The sequence below is a fragment of the Camarhynchus parvulus genome, chromosome Z, assembly GCF_901933205.1.
Source record: "Camarhynchus parvulus chromosome Z, STF_HiC, whole genome shotgun sequence".
NCBI classification, from domain to species: Eukaryota; Metazoa; Chordata; class Aves; order Passeriformes; family Thraupidae; genus Camarhynchus; species Camarhynchus parvulus.
Window position 1 is genome coordinate 7711590 of NC_044601.1, and position 16418 is coordinate 7728007.

A 16418-nucleotide genomic window follows, 5' to 3' on the forward strand; every position below is an offset into this window, starting at 1 on the left:
CTAAGGGCCGGCGGGGAGGAAGGACCCCTGGGCGCCGTGTGAGGGGACGCGGCCGGGCCGGGCCGGGAGCGCAGCGCCGGCAGCTCCCGGGACACCGGCACACCGGGACGGTCACACGGGGCTCGCCCTGCCCCCGGAGCCACTCCGAGTCCCGCGGCACCCAGTCCCCTGGCCTCGCATCTCCGGCCGGCCCCGGCGGGGGGCTCCCCCGGCCGAGGATGTCCGGCAGCGGCCCAGGACGGCCGGCGGAGGTGGGTGTCATTTATTAGAGTGTTTATTCTTTATAAATAAGTGGTCTCGGCGGCCCAGTCGTTCCTCCGTGGGCTCTGTGTTTGTGCTGTTTCAGGGGGGGTTGTTCTGATTTTTACTGGGAGGGATTCGGTTTGGTGTCACTGCGTGTGGGGGAACACCCCGCTTTCACGGGCGTGCTGCGGGTGCTGGCTGCAAAATCGTCCTTATGCGGTGAGCGTGGCAGTAACGGTGCCGGGGCCGCCGCTCTGTCCCGGGCACGGAGCGAGGGACAGTCACAGCTTGTTAGAGAAGCTCCCGGTGAGTCTCAAGGTGCAGGAGGGACCCCCAAAACCTCCCGTAAACAGCCCCACACCCCCGGTTTCCCAAACTCTCAGAGAGGGGACTGAAACCAGTGCTGGGAGATGTTAGTGCCAGTGAGCAGTGCTGGAGGTAGCGGGCAAGACAGGGTGAGACATGTAAGGATGTATCTGAGAAAGGGATCTCCAGGACAGGGTGTTGATCTGGACACGGTCTCAGTCACAGGAGGGAATCTCAGATCCTCCGGGTGCAGTCTGTGGGGTGGGAAGCACCAGGTCAGGGCACGACCTGCCTCTCTCACACAAAAACATCCAAGAAGCAGCCATGCAATGTACTCTTTGAAGTGCACTCTTCCTTTCAAAGTGGACTTTTTCCTTTCCTTTTCCTTTCACTAGGCACAGACAGGAGCCTGCAGAGGCTGCTGCTCCCCTGAGATGGCAGGAACTGCCTCTGACAATGTTCCCTGCCTCACAGAGGCTCCCTGGGGTCCCAGCCCGGGGGGATTTGGGGCCTGGGGTCCCATTACAGCCCAGGGTGGTCATGTTGTGAGGAGGAGAGACCCCAAAACCTCCCATAATCCACCCCACACCCCTGGCTTCCCAGCCCCTCAGAGAGTGCAGCTGGGTGTGGTGCCAGCCCCAGAGCTGGCCAGAGGGATGGGGCTGTGCAGGGGGCACTGAGCCCCTTCTGCAGCACTGGGGCTGCCAAACAGAGACATTTGATAATGATTAGACAAAGAGATCTTAGCCAAAATTGTTCACAGGCACCATAACCACTGCTCTAGTGCACTGTGCAGCCACAGCTGAAATGCGAATTGTATGAGCAGTGGGAATGTGAAGGAAAGGCTGGCCTTTACTTCCTGGAGGCCTTAGTGCTTCTGTGACTCTGGGCATTGGGGTGGCTGTGTGACAGCTGCAAAAGCAGTCACAGAGCAGAGACCACATACAGACATTGCTCACCCCGGCTGTGTGCCCATGGCTCAGCCTGGAGTGACCCGGAGATCACATCATCCCCCTGCAGCAGGAAGGGAAACATCAAGAGGTGCTGCTGTGAAAATTTGGGATGGTGTAGGAGCGTTGGGGGGTAGAACGGTCGGGACGGACAGAGACGAGAGATCTCTGCAGCCAGGTCATGGAATTTGGGGTTCATTGCAAAGGGCCCTGCTGGGAGCTGCCAGCCACAGCTGGAGCAGGGCTGAGAGAAGAGAGGGGAGAGGGAGGATGAGAGGGTGAGAGAGTAAGAGGATAAGGGAGTAAAAAAGGTAAGAGAGTGAAAAGGTAAGAGAGCAAAAGCACAAGAGAGTAAAAGGGTAAGAGTGCGAGGTTCCCGTTACAATACAATAAATAATCTTCTGTGTTGAATATTCTGATTCTCACTAACCAATCCAGTACAATACACAAATCCTATAGCATTTCCATACAGCCTATAAGAATCATTACATTACCATACTGTGTTACATTTCAAACCCTAAAAACTCCTCTTTGGGCCCCTTCTGCCAAGCTGGCAGGGTCTGCTCTGACCCTTGGGCCTGTCTGCAAGCAGAGGGTGTTGTTCCATCAAAAGGGGATCACCTTCAGTGGCCACACCATTGTTTTCCAGTTGTTCAGTAACTGAGGGATCTCAAAGCTTGCTTGCATTTCAATCTCGCTTATAGTTTCCATATTCTCAAAATCTTTTGCCAGACAATCATATTTATGAGGCTTTCCTGTTTCACCTTCCCCAACAGGATGGGGCTTTGCCAGTCTGAAGTGCTGCCCTGCCAGGCTGGGCCAGCTCAGCAGCTCTGCAGAAGCTCTCATTGGGGTCACTTGGTTCTTCCTTTCCCTGGGGATTTGTCCAGTCCTGCCACAGCCTCAGCTCCCTCTGAGGATGTGGAACTTTGGGATGGAGGAGTCAGGCTGGTTTCAGCATTATTCACCCCAAAAGCAGCATTTGGATGCATTTCCCAGTGGGGCTTTGCAGACAGGGCCTTGCTGGGGTTGTGTGAGCCCCTTGCAGTCAGAGCCTCGTGCTCCAGCCAGCTCTCAGAGTGCTGTGTGCCCGCACTCTGCTGTGTTGGTTCTGGGTTCTGCAGCCCTCCTGGGGAGGTGCGGTGTCTGTGCTGTCGCTCACATGTTCACTGTGGGGTGTTGGCACCCAGCCTGCTGCCCCACTCCAAGGGGCTGAGCCTGCCTCCCTGGCCCAGCAGGGTGTTCCTCCAATCCAGAACCAAGCCCTGCTGCTGCTCAGCACTGCTCCTTGTCCTGCCACGGGCTCTGGCTCAGCCCGAGCTGCCCAGGGCAGCAAACACTCCGTGATTTTACTGTGCTGCCTCAGTAACTGTCCTCTGCCAAATGTTTTTAACCTTTATGCACAAATGGTTGCATTGTAAATATTTTTTAAAAGCAGGCGAAAAGTGCCACACACTGAAGACTACACAGAGGCAATGGGAGCATTACCATCATATAAAAGCGGTCTGAGCAAGCTGACGCTGCTTTTCCATTAATTTTTTAATTCTTTAGGTTGGATGTGTGTTCGTGGAGTTCTCACCTTTGCCAGTTTGCTGCAGAATACTCCTGGCACAATGATGCAGCTTTCTTTTTCATACAGAAGAATCCCAAAACCCCATACCAGCTGTAATTGGAAGGACCAAATCCCACCCAGTGCCACCCCTGCCCATCAGGGACGCCTCCCACTGTCCCAGGCTGCTCCCAGCCCCAGTGTCCAGCCTGGCCTTGGGCACCGTACACCTGACAAAATGTGCCATTTTCCAGGGCTAGCTGTGCCCGGCTGAGGGCAGGAGGGCGCTGCATTGCTACCCAAAGATTTGTGTTCCTGCAGGTGGCAGAGTGGCTGGCACATCCCTTCGATGGCTTCCTCGGGAGCAGGGGCCCGTGTGCCGCCGCCGCCGTGAGGCCGCGGAGGGGCGGCGCCGGCAGAGCCCGCGGGCAGCAGCAGCAGCAGAGAGCCCCGAGCCCCGCGGCGGAAGAGCCGAGCCGCAGCTCCGCGCAGGAAGAGAGCCAAGCCGGGAGCTGCGGATCCGCCCTGCATCCAGGCCCTGGAGGAGCTGCCGTGGGTGGAGAGATACAGGCCCAAGAGCCAGGTGTGAGAGCTGCTGCCTCTGCCCCAGCCTGCCACCACACCCTGCTGATAGAGCACAGGGCTGGTGGGTTCACTGCCTGTCACACCCCAGGAGCTCTCTGTCTGTAGCAGACACGTTCCCCCTGGCTTTCTGAGCAGGAAAAGCTGCTCAGGAGGTGTTGTTTCCTGTCAGTCCACTTGTAAACTCTCAGACCTGTTACTGAATTCCAGACACATCTGGTATTCCAAACACTGGGGAAACAGCTATGTGGGATTTGCAGAACTTGCAAAAACCTCTGCAGAATTACAGTAGAAAAAGTAAAAAGGACTACCTCCAGCAATGTGGGATTTGCACAAGTTACAAAACCCTCTCTAGCAGAGTAAAAAAAGTAAAAAGGACTAGCTCCAGCAGGAGCCATGAAGTATCCTGACACAGACAAGATTATAGTGTTACCACTTCAAGAATAATAAATAGCTCATTATTTCCTGACTACAAGGAATAATAGCTCATTCTTTCCTGACTACAAGAAAAAAACTGATTGTTTTGAGGAAAGAGGATGAGATGATCATCCTTAACTGTGGCATTGCTTCTGCAGGGCACACATGTAACTGGAACATACACCAACATGTCTGTTGATATTTTATCCAGCATTTATTCTGTTCTATAATTTCATCATTAGAAACCAAGAGTTTTTATATATATATATCTGTAACTTTCACGTATTTTAACCTTGTTTCAGAATGACCTTGCTGTGCAAAAGAAGAAAATTGAGGAAGTTGAAACCTGGTTAAAAACGCACATATTTCAGAGGCAGCCAAAGCAGGTAAACTTGCTGAAATTGTAACTGGAGGCATCAAACCATACAAACGAGCTGGATGCTATTTCAGGTTCAGAGAGAAACTTCAACTGAGGGAGATAGTGACTCTGTATCATTGTAAGAAATACTCTAAGAACATAGGTTAGAGCTCATACATTTATTTTGGGCTTATGCTCCTAAGAGGTAGATTCTGATTTTGCTCAGAAATACTGTGTTCTGGCATCCAGTTGTAAATCACAACTTTTCAGTATGTGCTTGAAGCTGCATTTTATCTGCCAGGGTGATTTTTAAGTCTCAGGACAAATTTCCACTTGCGCTGAGCTGGTGTAAGGATGGTGAGGATGTTTTTAATCTCAATTGATAAGGGCCATTCTTAGACACAAATTGCCAGCTTTGCTTAATGTTTTCCAGAGCTGGTTCTTCAGGTGAATGTCTGCTGTGTTGGCAGTCACATGCAGTTTATTTACCAGAGGCTTCAGAACTGAGCAAGGCTCTGAGAGTCCTGGCCTGGTTCTCTCTGTCTGAGTACTCAGCAGGTAAATTAACAGCAGAAGATGTGTGACTGGGGTTTCACTGGGAGAGAGCATCATTACCAGAGAAACAGGAAAAGCCCAACCAGTATTCATCCTTAGGCAACTGTCAGTCTTTATTTGTCACATCCGTGATTATGTTTTGTATCTCTGTGTCAGGGTGGCTCTGTCTTGCTGCTGACTGGCCCTCCTGGCTGTGGGAAAACTGCAACTCTGCAAATTCTAGCCAGAGATCTTGGCCTTCAGGTGCAAGAATGGACCAATCCACTCTCTTTAGACTTCACAAAGGAAGACTTGAGGAACATGTTTGGCCATGGTAAGTATGTAGGGGGTTTGTCTTTTTAACCTTTTAGTTCCCCTTCCAGTTATTTTTGTGGGTTTCCTGTCTTGCATTTTTGCTTCATTTCTCTCTGTCATGTATGAAATCAGATCCACATCCATGTAAGTCCATTCCTTAGTGTTTAATGAGAATCTTTCTGTGGCTTTTATCTGGAAAGGGATTTGGGTTTTTTTTACAGTGTTTAGTCCAAAATAATTGACAATTCAAATCAGTATAGAGAGCGCTGTAATAGCCTGGATGTAATCTGAACCAAATAAATGAAAACAGGTAAGTATCTTGGTCTGGGTTCTCAGTTGAATTACACCCCCTTAAAAATTCTCCTGTTTGTCACATGTTTGCCAAAGGGCTTGTTCAGTGCTGCTGTCAGAAAATAGCACGGGTGGGTATTAGCTCGTGTGGGTATTTATATTTTACTTGGCATAATAGAGAATACATATTTTTAATTAGTTTTCTTTTTCAGACTCAAATTTTCATACGTTTCCGAGTCAGGCCCAAGCAGCTCTCTTTCAAGATTTTCTATTAAGAGCAAATAAGTATAACAAACTTCAGATGCTTGGGGAGTCCTCAGAAAATGATAAAAAGCTTATTCTTATTGAAGTAAGTGAAAACTTGTGCAATGTTGTGTTTCAAACAGTACCTTTTGTTGTAATATTGGCTTGCTGACTAGCCTCAGATACTGGATTGGTGTTTCCCAAAGTTAGCCTGCTTTACTGCAGATGAGATGTTCATTACTGTTTGTGTCTCTGCAGCACTCCAGAGCCACATCCTATCTGTAGTTAGTTGTGACACAGAAGCAAGTAGTGAGGCAGAAATGGGAGTCTGGTGTCAGCACAGAAATGCTAACAGAGTATCAAAAAACAGATCCATATTGAGAAGTCATTCCCACATTTCTGGATGATTTAATTTCTAGAAGTATGTATGTGTATAAGCAGGAAGAGTGGAAAACACACCACTGTTCCTGTTCTTTAATGATGCAGGAGAGTGTAGGGGACACTTGAGAATTAACACAAACAGGGGCAGTTGCAATTTAGCACTTTCTGCCTGGTTTTACACAGGTGGTGTTGTTTAGGGCACTGGTGTGAACTGAGGGTTTGTGGGCAGGTACAGAGCAAGGCTTTATTTGTACTTGTGTAGAAGTGTGCTTCAATAGCAATTTGTTTTCAAACTTTTCAATTCTTTTCCCAAGAGAAATTTTAGAAATTGGTAGTCAGGTTGTCTGTAAACTTTCAATACCAAAACAGACAGAAATTCTGGTAGGGTAATGTGATGTACTGTAGAATTTAGGAAGCAGATTCCCTGAGACTTGTCTTTATTAAGTCATCTTCTTGTGCAGGTCCTGTCACACCTCACATGGGCCCTGCCCTCTTCCCCAGGGGAGCTGCTTCCTGGAGTGTTTGTCCTCTGGGTGAAACTCCTGTCCACAGGCAGTGTTATCACCCAAGGCTGTGTCTTAGGGAACTGAGACAGCAAGAAAACATTCTGTGTAGATGATCCTTTTCCTTAGTGAGACACACTGTGCTTTGTGTTTGTTTCCCTCTGCTGCTCCTCTGTCCAATGTCAGCTGTGTTTAAATGTAGTTGACAGCAAGCAAACCGTGAGTTAAAAATGTATGGCAATGTAGTGTGCCATGAGGATCAGTCTGTGGAGGAGAGTATTTATATCTGAATGCCATGACAGCAGCTCTTTGTTTTGGACAGGACATTCCTAACCAATTCTACAGAGATCCTGGCAGCCTGCATGAAATCCTCAGGTCAGTGGCAAATGAGTTGTTAATTATGAGCTTTAGCAACCTGCAAAGCTACAGTTTGACATTAATCAGATTTTGTTGTTCTGCTCTCCAGGAGTTTTGTTCGCAGGAGTAGGTGCCCCCTGGTCTTTATAATCTCAGATAACTTCAGTGGAGACAGCAACCAGAGGTCACTGTTCCCCACTGAAATTGTAGAGGAGTTGTGTATATGCAATATTAGGTGAGACCTTCTACCTCATTAAAACATGGTTCAAATAACTGAGAGGTTAGAAACTAATTTTTTTGTTGTTTTTTTTATGGAATTCAACAGTTTCAAGCCTATTGCACCAACAAATATGATGAAAGTTCTCAATCGAATAGCTGCAGCAGAAGCCAGTATGGTAAGCTGTCAAATCTCTTTAACTTCTGGGCAGGGCTAGGACCATATAAACATATGTTATTTTTGTTGCTGTATTTGATCTTTGACTGCAGAACCCCACATCTCCCCAAAGGAAAAAAAAAAAATTCCCCAGGGCAACAGAACCAAGACACAAGCTGGAAGGACAACTTGTTTTTAAGATTAGTTTCACTTGATCTGTGGCCCAAGTTTACAAAATTGCTTCTGAAAATTACTCTGGTTATTACAGTAACTATATAAATGAAAAAAATAATAGGAAGAGATATAATCTTTCATGTATCCAGCGAGGCCAGAAGGGGTCATGAACCTAAATCTTATATTGTTCCTGAACTCTTTTGATTACACTCAATATCATTATTGAGCAACACCTTGCAGAGTTATGTGCATTTTTCTCTTTAATATTGTTCTATAAATTGTGATTCTATAAGTGTGCTTAAACAAATTAAGTTTTTAAAGTTCAAAGTATTCTATGCTTTGAGCACATGGTGGGTGCTCATGTGTCTGTTCATGGTGTGTGTCATAGGCAGGTTCTCAGAGCCATGTTTAAATACTCCTTTTCCTGCTCTTCTATTGCTTTGAAGATTGCTGTTTTTCCTGTTTCTTCTATTGCTGTTTTTCCTTGTAGAACAGAGAGAATTACACCCTTGATAGAAGTTCTCTGGAGCTGCTTTGCAGAGGTTGTTCAGGTGACATAAGAAGTGCAATAAACAGCCTTCAGTTTTCCTCTGCAAAAGGTAAAAATTATGGTTTTGTTAGGTGAAGTGATATTTCGAGCATTTCTGCTGAAAGCATGTTCTGTGCACAGCTGCAGCACAGGTGGGTGAGTTGCAGAGACATTCTGGACACGCTTCTGTGGAGCAGGAGTAAACACAGGGTGTGTGGGGGTGTGAGTGGGGCTCAGCTGCTGCAGGCTGGGCTTAAACCATGACACATGTGCGTGTGCTGATGTGATTTGATTAAATTCCCCCTTTTCTTCCTGGAATCTCTGCTATTTGTGTTTGCTGTTCAGAGTTTCTATGATTCAGCCTTAGTTTGACAGGGATACTTTCATTGCTTGGTTTCTGCATTTCCTGAACTGCTGATTTTATGAGCATTTTACAAGTCAGTAGTTGTTAAGGAACCAGTGTTTGTAAGTTGCATTTTTAAAAGCTGCACTCTGGTGTGTGTTGTTCATTCTCAGCACTGTGAAATGGTGACATCATTTACATTAAACTTAGGCCTAAGGAAACAGACTCAGCAATTGTCCTCTGCTCTATGTGGTACAGCTAGTAATGGTGTTGTTACTGTCACAATTTTGTTTCCTCCTGTTTGCTTTGCAAATAGCAAATGTGCTCATGGAATACAAGATTAAAGGTAGTTTCAAGTCCATTTTTCAAGAGGGAATGTTTACTTTGGGTTTTAGGGTATATTGAAATTAGCTGGGGACTGTTAGTTATGTTACACAAGGCAGAGAGTAAAGTTTCTACATTTAGCTTGCAGATGTTGAAGGTCAATTATTCTGATGATGTCTTCAGGTGTATCAGGCTTGGATTGTTCTGTGTGAATCAGAAAAACAGAGGATTGCTCTCAGTGGGTTGATTATGCCATTAGAATGAGTGAACATTAGATTGGAGATATCTGAGAAAAGCATGCAGCATCTCACTGCTGGACACATCCTCCAGAAAATCTAAATAATGTTAAAATAAACAGTTTGTGTAGTTTTTAATAAGTTACCTTAGAAATGTAAAACCATGATAGTTAGAGCTGCGGAGAAAACAAAGGCAGAGCTTTGGTGTGTGGACTGTTGGAGTCACAGCACACTGAGCATTCTCCTTTCACATTTTCCCTAACATTGAGAAGGTGTTTGAGCAGAACATCTGTGGCTGTGCAGGTATTTCAGTGAGGTGAATGACTGGTATTTCAGTGAGTTGGGTGATACTGTGCAAGTTTGGGAGATTCCCCATCTCCTTGCTGGTCTCCTGAGCATGCAGCATTTGTTTTTATGTACATAAAATGTGTTTCTTCATGTGTGTATCTATGTGAGCACCATTGATACATTCATTTTGTAATACTATTAATGGGTAGAATAGATCCATGGTGAGTGTGGGAGAAAAGGAAAATAAATACCGAAAGGATAATTTATCTTAGCTCAGTAAGGAACATTCAAATGCCACAAAATTAAATTGTGGGTGAAAATTCTCAAGTTTATTAATTTAGAGTAGATGGAAGATAGTAGGCAGTTGGAAGAATCACCTAAATGAAAGGTTTTCTTTGCCACTTTATATTTCAGGGAGGGAGGTTGTTGTACAGATAATGCCAGTAGAAGACAAAATTGATAAGTAAACAGGATGTAACTGAAATAACAGTGTGTAACTGAAATATCATTTACAATTATTTGTACTTGTGCTTTAAAAATGTGAAATTTAAACGTGGTCAAGGGGAATGTATCAGAGCTAGAAGGGATAAGCCTGAAGGCTTTTTTCAAAGACAGCTGTTGTTCAGAAAAGTACTTGATACCTCAGCTGTGGTTCAAGGGACAGAAGTGGAATGAAGGTAGTGAGTGATGCTAATTTAGGTGATTGACTAATAAATTAGTTTTCTCATAGTGCTCCCATTTCTATAGCCTGTTCTGTTCCTTTTATTAGTACTGCTTGTTCACACAGAACATCAGCAGTAGCATAATAGAAAACTTCTGCAGATTCATGTACTCCGTCTTGATTTTATTTTTTATTTTATTAATAGGCTGCTCATTGGAGAAAGAATTTTGGTCAAAGAAGAAGAAGAGCTCCACAATAAAATGTGATGAAACAGGAGTATCCAAAGTAAGAAAGAAAAGTAAATGTGATACCTCAGAAGACCAGGAGATACAAGCGATTGGTGGCAAGGATGCATCCATTTTTCTTTTCCATGCTCTGGGGAAAATTATTTATTGCAAAAGTAAGAAGACTTTGAGTTGTTCTCCCTTTCACTGGCCAAAGCATGTCAGCTGCTGTTAGCTGGAGTTGCTAAAGTAAGGCTTTGGATGGGCTCTATCTGGGATGTTTGGTCAGTAGCAACAGCACAAAATCAGCTACATCAGGGTCCCTCATGCCACTGGCTGGGCACATTTTGGTACTAATTCCCAGTATTGGCTCCAAAACCAACTGAGGAGAAGTACTGAGGTGAGGGAATACAAAAATTATTTTGTTAGGTTTGTTGTATGAAGCTTTAATGCAGCTAATTCTGTGTTGATGATTGTGTAGTATTGACTGTAATAATTACCTGTGCCTGTCCCAGAGCTTTCTGGGAATGGAAAAGGCTATAATGTAACTGCTGGTGGAGCTGACAGTTGCTAACATTTGTGAACATAAAGCCTGTGCAATCCTTTTCAGGAGAAGCCGTGTCAGAAGCAGAGTGCCCTCAGCTGCCTGCCCACCTGTCCGGACACCGCCGCGACACCTTGCTCATCCAGCCTGAGGTACTGCTGGAATGGCCCAGGAGTTCAGCTGGGCCCCACAGGAGTGCTGCAGATCCTCAGCCACAGGGGGCTCCTTTCTGCTCTCACCTGGTGTGCCCTCAGTCTGAGTTAGGGAATCACTCACCTGGCAGGGAGCACTGGGCCAAACCAGCCCCTTGTGTCTGGGCATCGCTGCACAGCCCTTGTGTTCCAGCGCCCTCACCTCCATGTATCACAGCTTTTTGTACAAGGGTCCTTTTCCTTACCCACCTGTAAAATCCAAACTCTTCTTACTTCCTGACAGGAAATTGTGGAGAAATCGCATATGTCTGGAAACATGTTCAATCTATACCTTCACCAGAACTACGTGGACTTTTTTTCTGACATAGATGATATAGTGAGAGCCAGTGACTATTTGAGCACTGCTGATGTCCTTTGCAGTAACTGGAGTGTAAGTGTCATCTTTGTATAGACACACACTTGTCTTTAAGTACTTTGACATTGAGTCTCTCAACTCTTCACGGTGTTTTTGGGAATTTGCTGCAAACTTAAGGTGTAAGTGATTGGAATTGGTAATGAATGCTGAAGTACATCAGCTGCAGAAGAGATGCAGAGCCAATGTTTTGTCCATCTTCTGTCAGCATTTTACTACAATGGGTTGTAGTGTTTGTAGGATACTCTACAAAGTATTTTTGAGTAGAAGAGATTTCTGCTAACAAGGAATCAAGCTGTTTCTTTTCTCAGCTGCTTTGAATACAAGTTTTGCAGTAATCGAAACTCCAGAAAGCTGTGCATGCTGTGCCACTGTGTGTGTTTCAGTGCAGATGAGCTGCCTGGAGCTCACCCAAGGCCCTGTTTCTCCCTCAGGCACGGCTGGTGATGGAGAGCTACAGTGCCTCCGTGGCCACCCGGGGGGTGATCCACTCCAACACCTCCAGGGCCTTTGCCCACCAGCAGGGGGGCATGGGCTTCCGACCCTTACACAAACCACAGTGGTTTCTGATCAACAAAAAGGTAAAGCCTTGATTTGTTTTTTCTTCCTTTTCCCCTGAGGTGTGACTATTGAGTAGTATAGATCAAATTTGATCGCAGTGCTAAACTTGTCAGATACTGTATTTTGAGATAATCTGGTTCTATAAAGCACTTGCTAGAAGAGCAGTTTGCATCACTCCTTTAATGTAAAAATAAATTGGAGGGCAGTGACAAAGTCTGATGCCAGTGTCCAAGCTGGCATGTTCCTGGGAGAGTGTTAATCCTAAATTAATAGAGGGACCACTAAGTGCTGTTAAGTGTTCCTAGAACTGAGTCTGGTTTTGTGCACTTTGAAGCACATTGAACTGTTGTATAAGTGTAAAAAATGCCTGCTGTTGTAGTTTATGTGTTTATCAGAAATAGCTTGTTCAGTTGACACAGCAGGTCTTGGCATTTTTTTTACTTTTGAACTAATACTTTGGCAAAAAGCATTGGCCTGGCTGGGCTGGGAATTCTGTAATCAAGGAATAATTTTTTTTATTTTAATGCCCAATAAAAGGCAAAGTTGAAGGATTCTACAATTTTTAAGATTGGCATGTTAACTGCTTACCTTTTCTTTATCTGGTCTCATTTTTCAGTAGCTCCCTGTAACAGGCAGCAAGAAAGTCTGTGTTATGGTACAGAACATCTACATTCTTAATGTTTTACCTGTTTTTTCACTTGTGTTTCCCCCCTCACTTCTTACAGTATCAGGAAAATTGCATTGCTGCAAAATCCCTGTTCTCAAGCTTCTGTTTACCACCTGAGTGCCTTCAGACAGAGCTGCTGCCTTATCTTGCTATGTTAGCAAACCCTATGAGAAACCAAGGTAAGATGGATCAAGGTAACTCCGGTCTTGAAGTGTTTTTGCAGTTGAAACATACTGACAGATTTTATAAGCCACAAGTCAATACTGTTTATGTTTTTGCCTCAGCATAAAACATTCTCCTGGCAGATGTTATGTAGGTGATACCCAAGGATGCTTCCAGTACCACCTCCACAATTAAAGCTGCCCTGGTAGCTTGCTCAAACTGCAGTGGTTAAGGTGCTCTCTAGGCTTAGGGCTTTGATTATATTTGCTGGAGGATTTGATGAGAAGAGTTTTGTAAACCCAGCAGCCAGTATTGACTAGATCTTCATTGCTTAATGATACCTTTCTGAGGAGACAAAGGACTCTGCATGATTCCATGTGAATGAAGCAAAAGCCATTTGTTGTGCCTCTAAACATAGTTTATAATCCCTTCTTGTCTTGGTCTACACAGTCATGCATTGTTTGATTGGCAGCTCTGCTTTGTCCATGAGGCAGCACACATCCTTTTATTAACCCAATTGGTACATGCTGTAAGCCCTACCCCTATGTCTGCCAGCAACTGTTCTGCCTCTTCTTTCTTCTTGCAACATCAGCTGTTTTATCCACAAAGATGACCTCGTTCTTTGTTCCAGAAGGTTGGGTGGGTTCATTTAGTGCACATCCATTTTCGTGTGAATATGATCCTACACCTTTCCAGTAACAACAGCACACTTAAAACAGCTCAAAAAGGCCTTTCACAGATAAAAGAAGCAAAATGCCAGTTTGCAGTGCATGAAAACAAAAGCTAAATCTGGGATAATCCATTAGCAAACAATTCATGCAGAAAAATTTACTTTGTGTGGTACAGTATGCAAAAATTAGTATTTAGAGAGCTGGGTCACTTATGCTGTTGTTAATTCTTTATAATAAAAAGCATCATGTCTTAATTAAGGCCTTGACATCTGCATGAGTGAATTTTGTAGGCTGTGGAATAACAGCTCTGCCTGATAAATACACAGGGAATGAATGTCAGGGATTTAGAATTTTGTGTGTAGGCCATCTGTAAATATGTTGTGGTACACTGCAACAGTTTGGGGGGGAAAAGTTACATGCACTGTGTTTCGGTATCTAAAATATTTCAAGTATAGACAGGAATACTGACTAAGGTAATTGTTTATTTCCTGGTATGCTCAGCTGTGTTCATTATGATCTACCTGATATGATTCTGGTGGCTCTTTGTTCTTAGCTCAGATTGCTTTTATCCAAGACGTGGGGAGGCTGCCTCTGAAAAGACATTTTGGGAGGTAAGCTGAACTTCTGTCTGCAGTTAAAAAGTGAGACTGTGTCATATATGAAGGGGAAGAACCCTTTCATTACATAAGTCTGTCATGTGGCACTCAAAAGTACTTTCAAAGGTTTATTTAATCTGAAATCAGATAGCTGCACTGATTTAATCTGGTAGAAGTTTTGCCTGTAAGGCTACTTAGAGTAAACCTTTGTTGGTGTGGTTTTAGCAAAGAATCAAGTTCACAGCTGCAGTGAGACAAACTGTCATCTCCTAACTAGGATATATTTTGTTGAGGCATCTGACAAAGCATCTCCTGCTTATCCCTGGTGTTGCTGCTGACTTTAATTGTGAATTTCCAAGCTTTATTTCCCTGTTACCCAGCTGTTGCATTAAAAGACATTTTGGTTGTTAGTCAGGGAGGAAGGACAGTGTCCCTAAGGGGTGTATTTCTTTGTAATCCCCCTGTCTGTGCCACAAAGTGTGACGTTTCTCAAATTAACTGTAACTTCCTCATCCCTTTTAAGTTTCCCTGCAGCATGCCAGTGGATACTGACATTTTGTATCTGCATTAATAAGTTGGTGGGGTGTCACAATGTCTGATCCGAGGGGTGACGCCCTGCTGCTGGCAGCACCGTCATCCTTTTCCATCTGTTCAGTAGCACAGAGAAATGCAGGTGTCCTGCTAGAGAGTGTTCCTGGGCAGTGCCTCTGCCGGAGGGAATGAGGCACAGGGCTCTGGGAGCAGCCTGTGCCCTGCTCAGGGGCTCTGGAGCAGCCTGTGCCCTGCTCACGGTGCTCCCCGGTGCTTTGCAGGCTGCAGCTGGAGGCTCTGGGTGACAAGGACCCCGGCCTGCCCGAGCTGTCCCACGGCGACGGCGACCCCGAGGGGCTCCCCTCCAGCCAGTCCAGCGGCAGCGACCTGCCCAGCAGCCAGCCCCAGCCCGTGGCAGCCCAGGCCCTCCTGGAGGAGGAGGAACTGAGGATCGAGGAGTACGACAGCGACTGAGAGACCGCGACACGCCCCGTGCCGTGCCCGCGGCGCTGCCCAGCCGGGCTCCGGGGCTGGGAGCCAGCCCGGGCCGGCTCTGAGCCCCCGGGGAGCTCCCGGAGCCCTCCTGCTCTGCAGGGCCGGCCGAGCCACTTCCTGCCTCTCCTGAGCCATGACACTGCCTGAGGGCGGTCACCAGAGAGAATAAAGGACTGAAACCAGTTTGAAAGAGACTAGAGATGAGCAGTTGTCAGTCTTAAATTACTTGTATTTTTACGCGTTTTAATATACTTTGCAGTTGTGGAGTGTGTTTCCTGAGGACACATTCCATAACTTGTCATCATTTGGAGGGTTTATTCAAATTCACACTCTCAAAAAAACCTGCTGTTTGGAAGTTGAGCCCTTCTGGAAAGAGGAGGCTGAAATTTACACCTAAAAAGTCACCATACTGATGATGTAAAGACAACTTCTGCTGTATTCATACTGTTTTGTACTCTGACTTACAGAAGACATAAATAAGATCTTCATGTCTTTATAAGTGGAACTGGTGTTGCACCCTGGATTATTTTGTATTCCTCTTGAAAAATTTTTTTCATAGCTCTTAGAGGGGAAAAGGCAGCAATTAAGCACAAGTTGTACTTTGTAGGAAGTTAAATGTTTTTCTCCTTGACTTGCAGTTGTGGTGGAGGAAACTGATCTGTGTTTGATAACTGACACAATTGAGTGCTGTGGTTAATGCCACAGCAGAGAGCAGAAAACAGCTTTGTGTGATGCACGTTGGCATTCCTGCATTGCTTACAGCCAGTTTAGTGACAGAAAACATGTTTATCCACCCTGACCTTGGTTTGAAGCTATTAAAGAGTCCGTACCTGTCCTCTGTCAAGGGACAGGTGTATCCTTTCATCTGCAGCTGTTGCTTAATTTTGAAGCGGGAAGTTTCTCTCCTAAGTCTGAAATTCTGTTACAGCTGTACTCATTACAGAAAATCAGAATGTCTTTGGCTGTTCATGACCATTAACCCTTTTCCAGGGTGGTTTGGATGGGCTTTTCCTGGGGTGCCTCCAGGCACAAAATACTGATTTTTATCTTGCAAGCACACTGTCACCCTCGTTCTCAGCTTTCTTTACAGTAGCACCAGGTAACTGCAGCTGCTGTGCTGGTCTTTCCTTGTTAGGGCAGAAATGAATGCTCACCTGGCCAAGCCCACCTGGCACTGTGAGCTACAGCGTGGTGCAGAGCTGCTGTGCAAAACCTCTCACCTGGAAACACTACCTGGGCACACACACACAGCCCCCATTGTTCTGTCTGGAGCCTGCGTGCTCTGCAGTGCCCAGGTAACAGCACTCCAGGTGAGGCTGAGGCTGGCCTGGCAGCACAGGTGGGGCAGGAATGACAGTCAGTGCAGCCCCCCTGCCATCTCAGCTCCTCACTGTCCCACCTGCGAGCTGGGGAAAGAGGAGAGCTGGGCTTCACACAGGGCTGAGA

General features: G+C 45.7%; 1 protein-coding gene across 1 annotated transcript; it reads left to right on the forward strand.

Moving 5' to 3' along the window:
* The first annotated feature begins 24 nt into the window (after window positions 1-24).
* Window positions 25-16418, forward strand: RAD17 (RAD17 checkpoint clamp loader component). Its single transcript, XM_030969391.1, is given in 17 exon segments — window positions 25-251; window positions 3370-3512; window positions 3514-3631; window positions 4350-4433; window positions 5117-5273; window positions 5758-5894; window positions 6995-7047; window positions 7139-7264; window positions 7355-7424; window positions 8067-8175; window positions 10163-10357; window positions 10792-10877; window positions 11161-11307; window positions 11724-11870; window positions 12576-12696; window positions 13904-13961; window positions 14759-16418. Coding segments are annotated over 17 exon segments (1977 nt in total). The 5' UTR covers window positions 25-218; the 3' UTR covers window positions 14952-16418.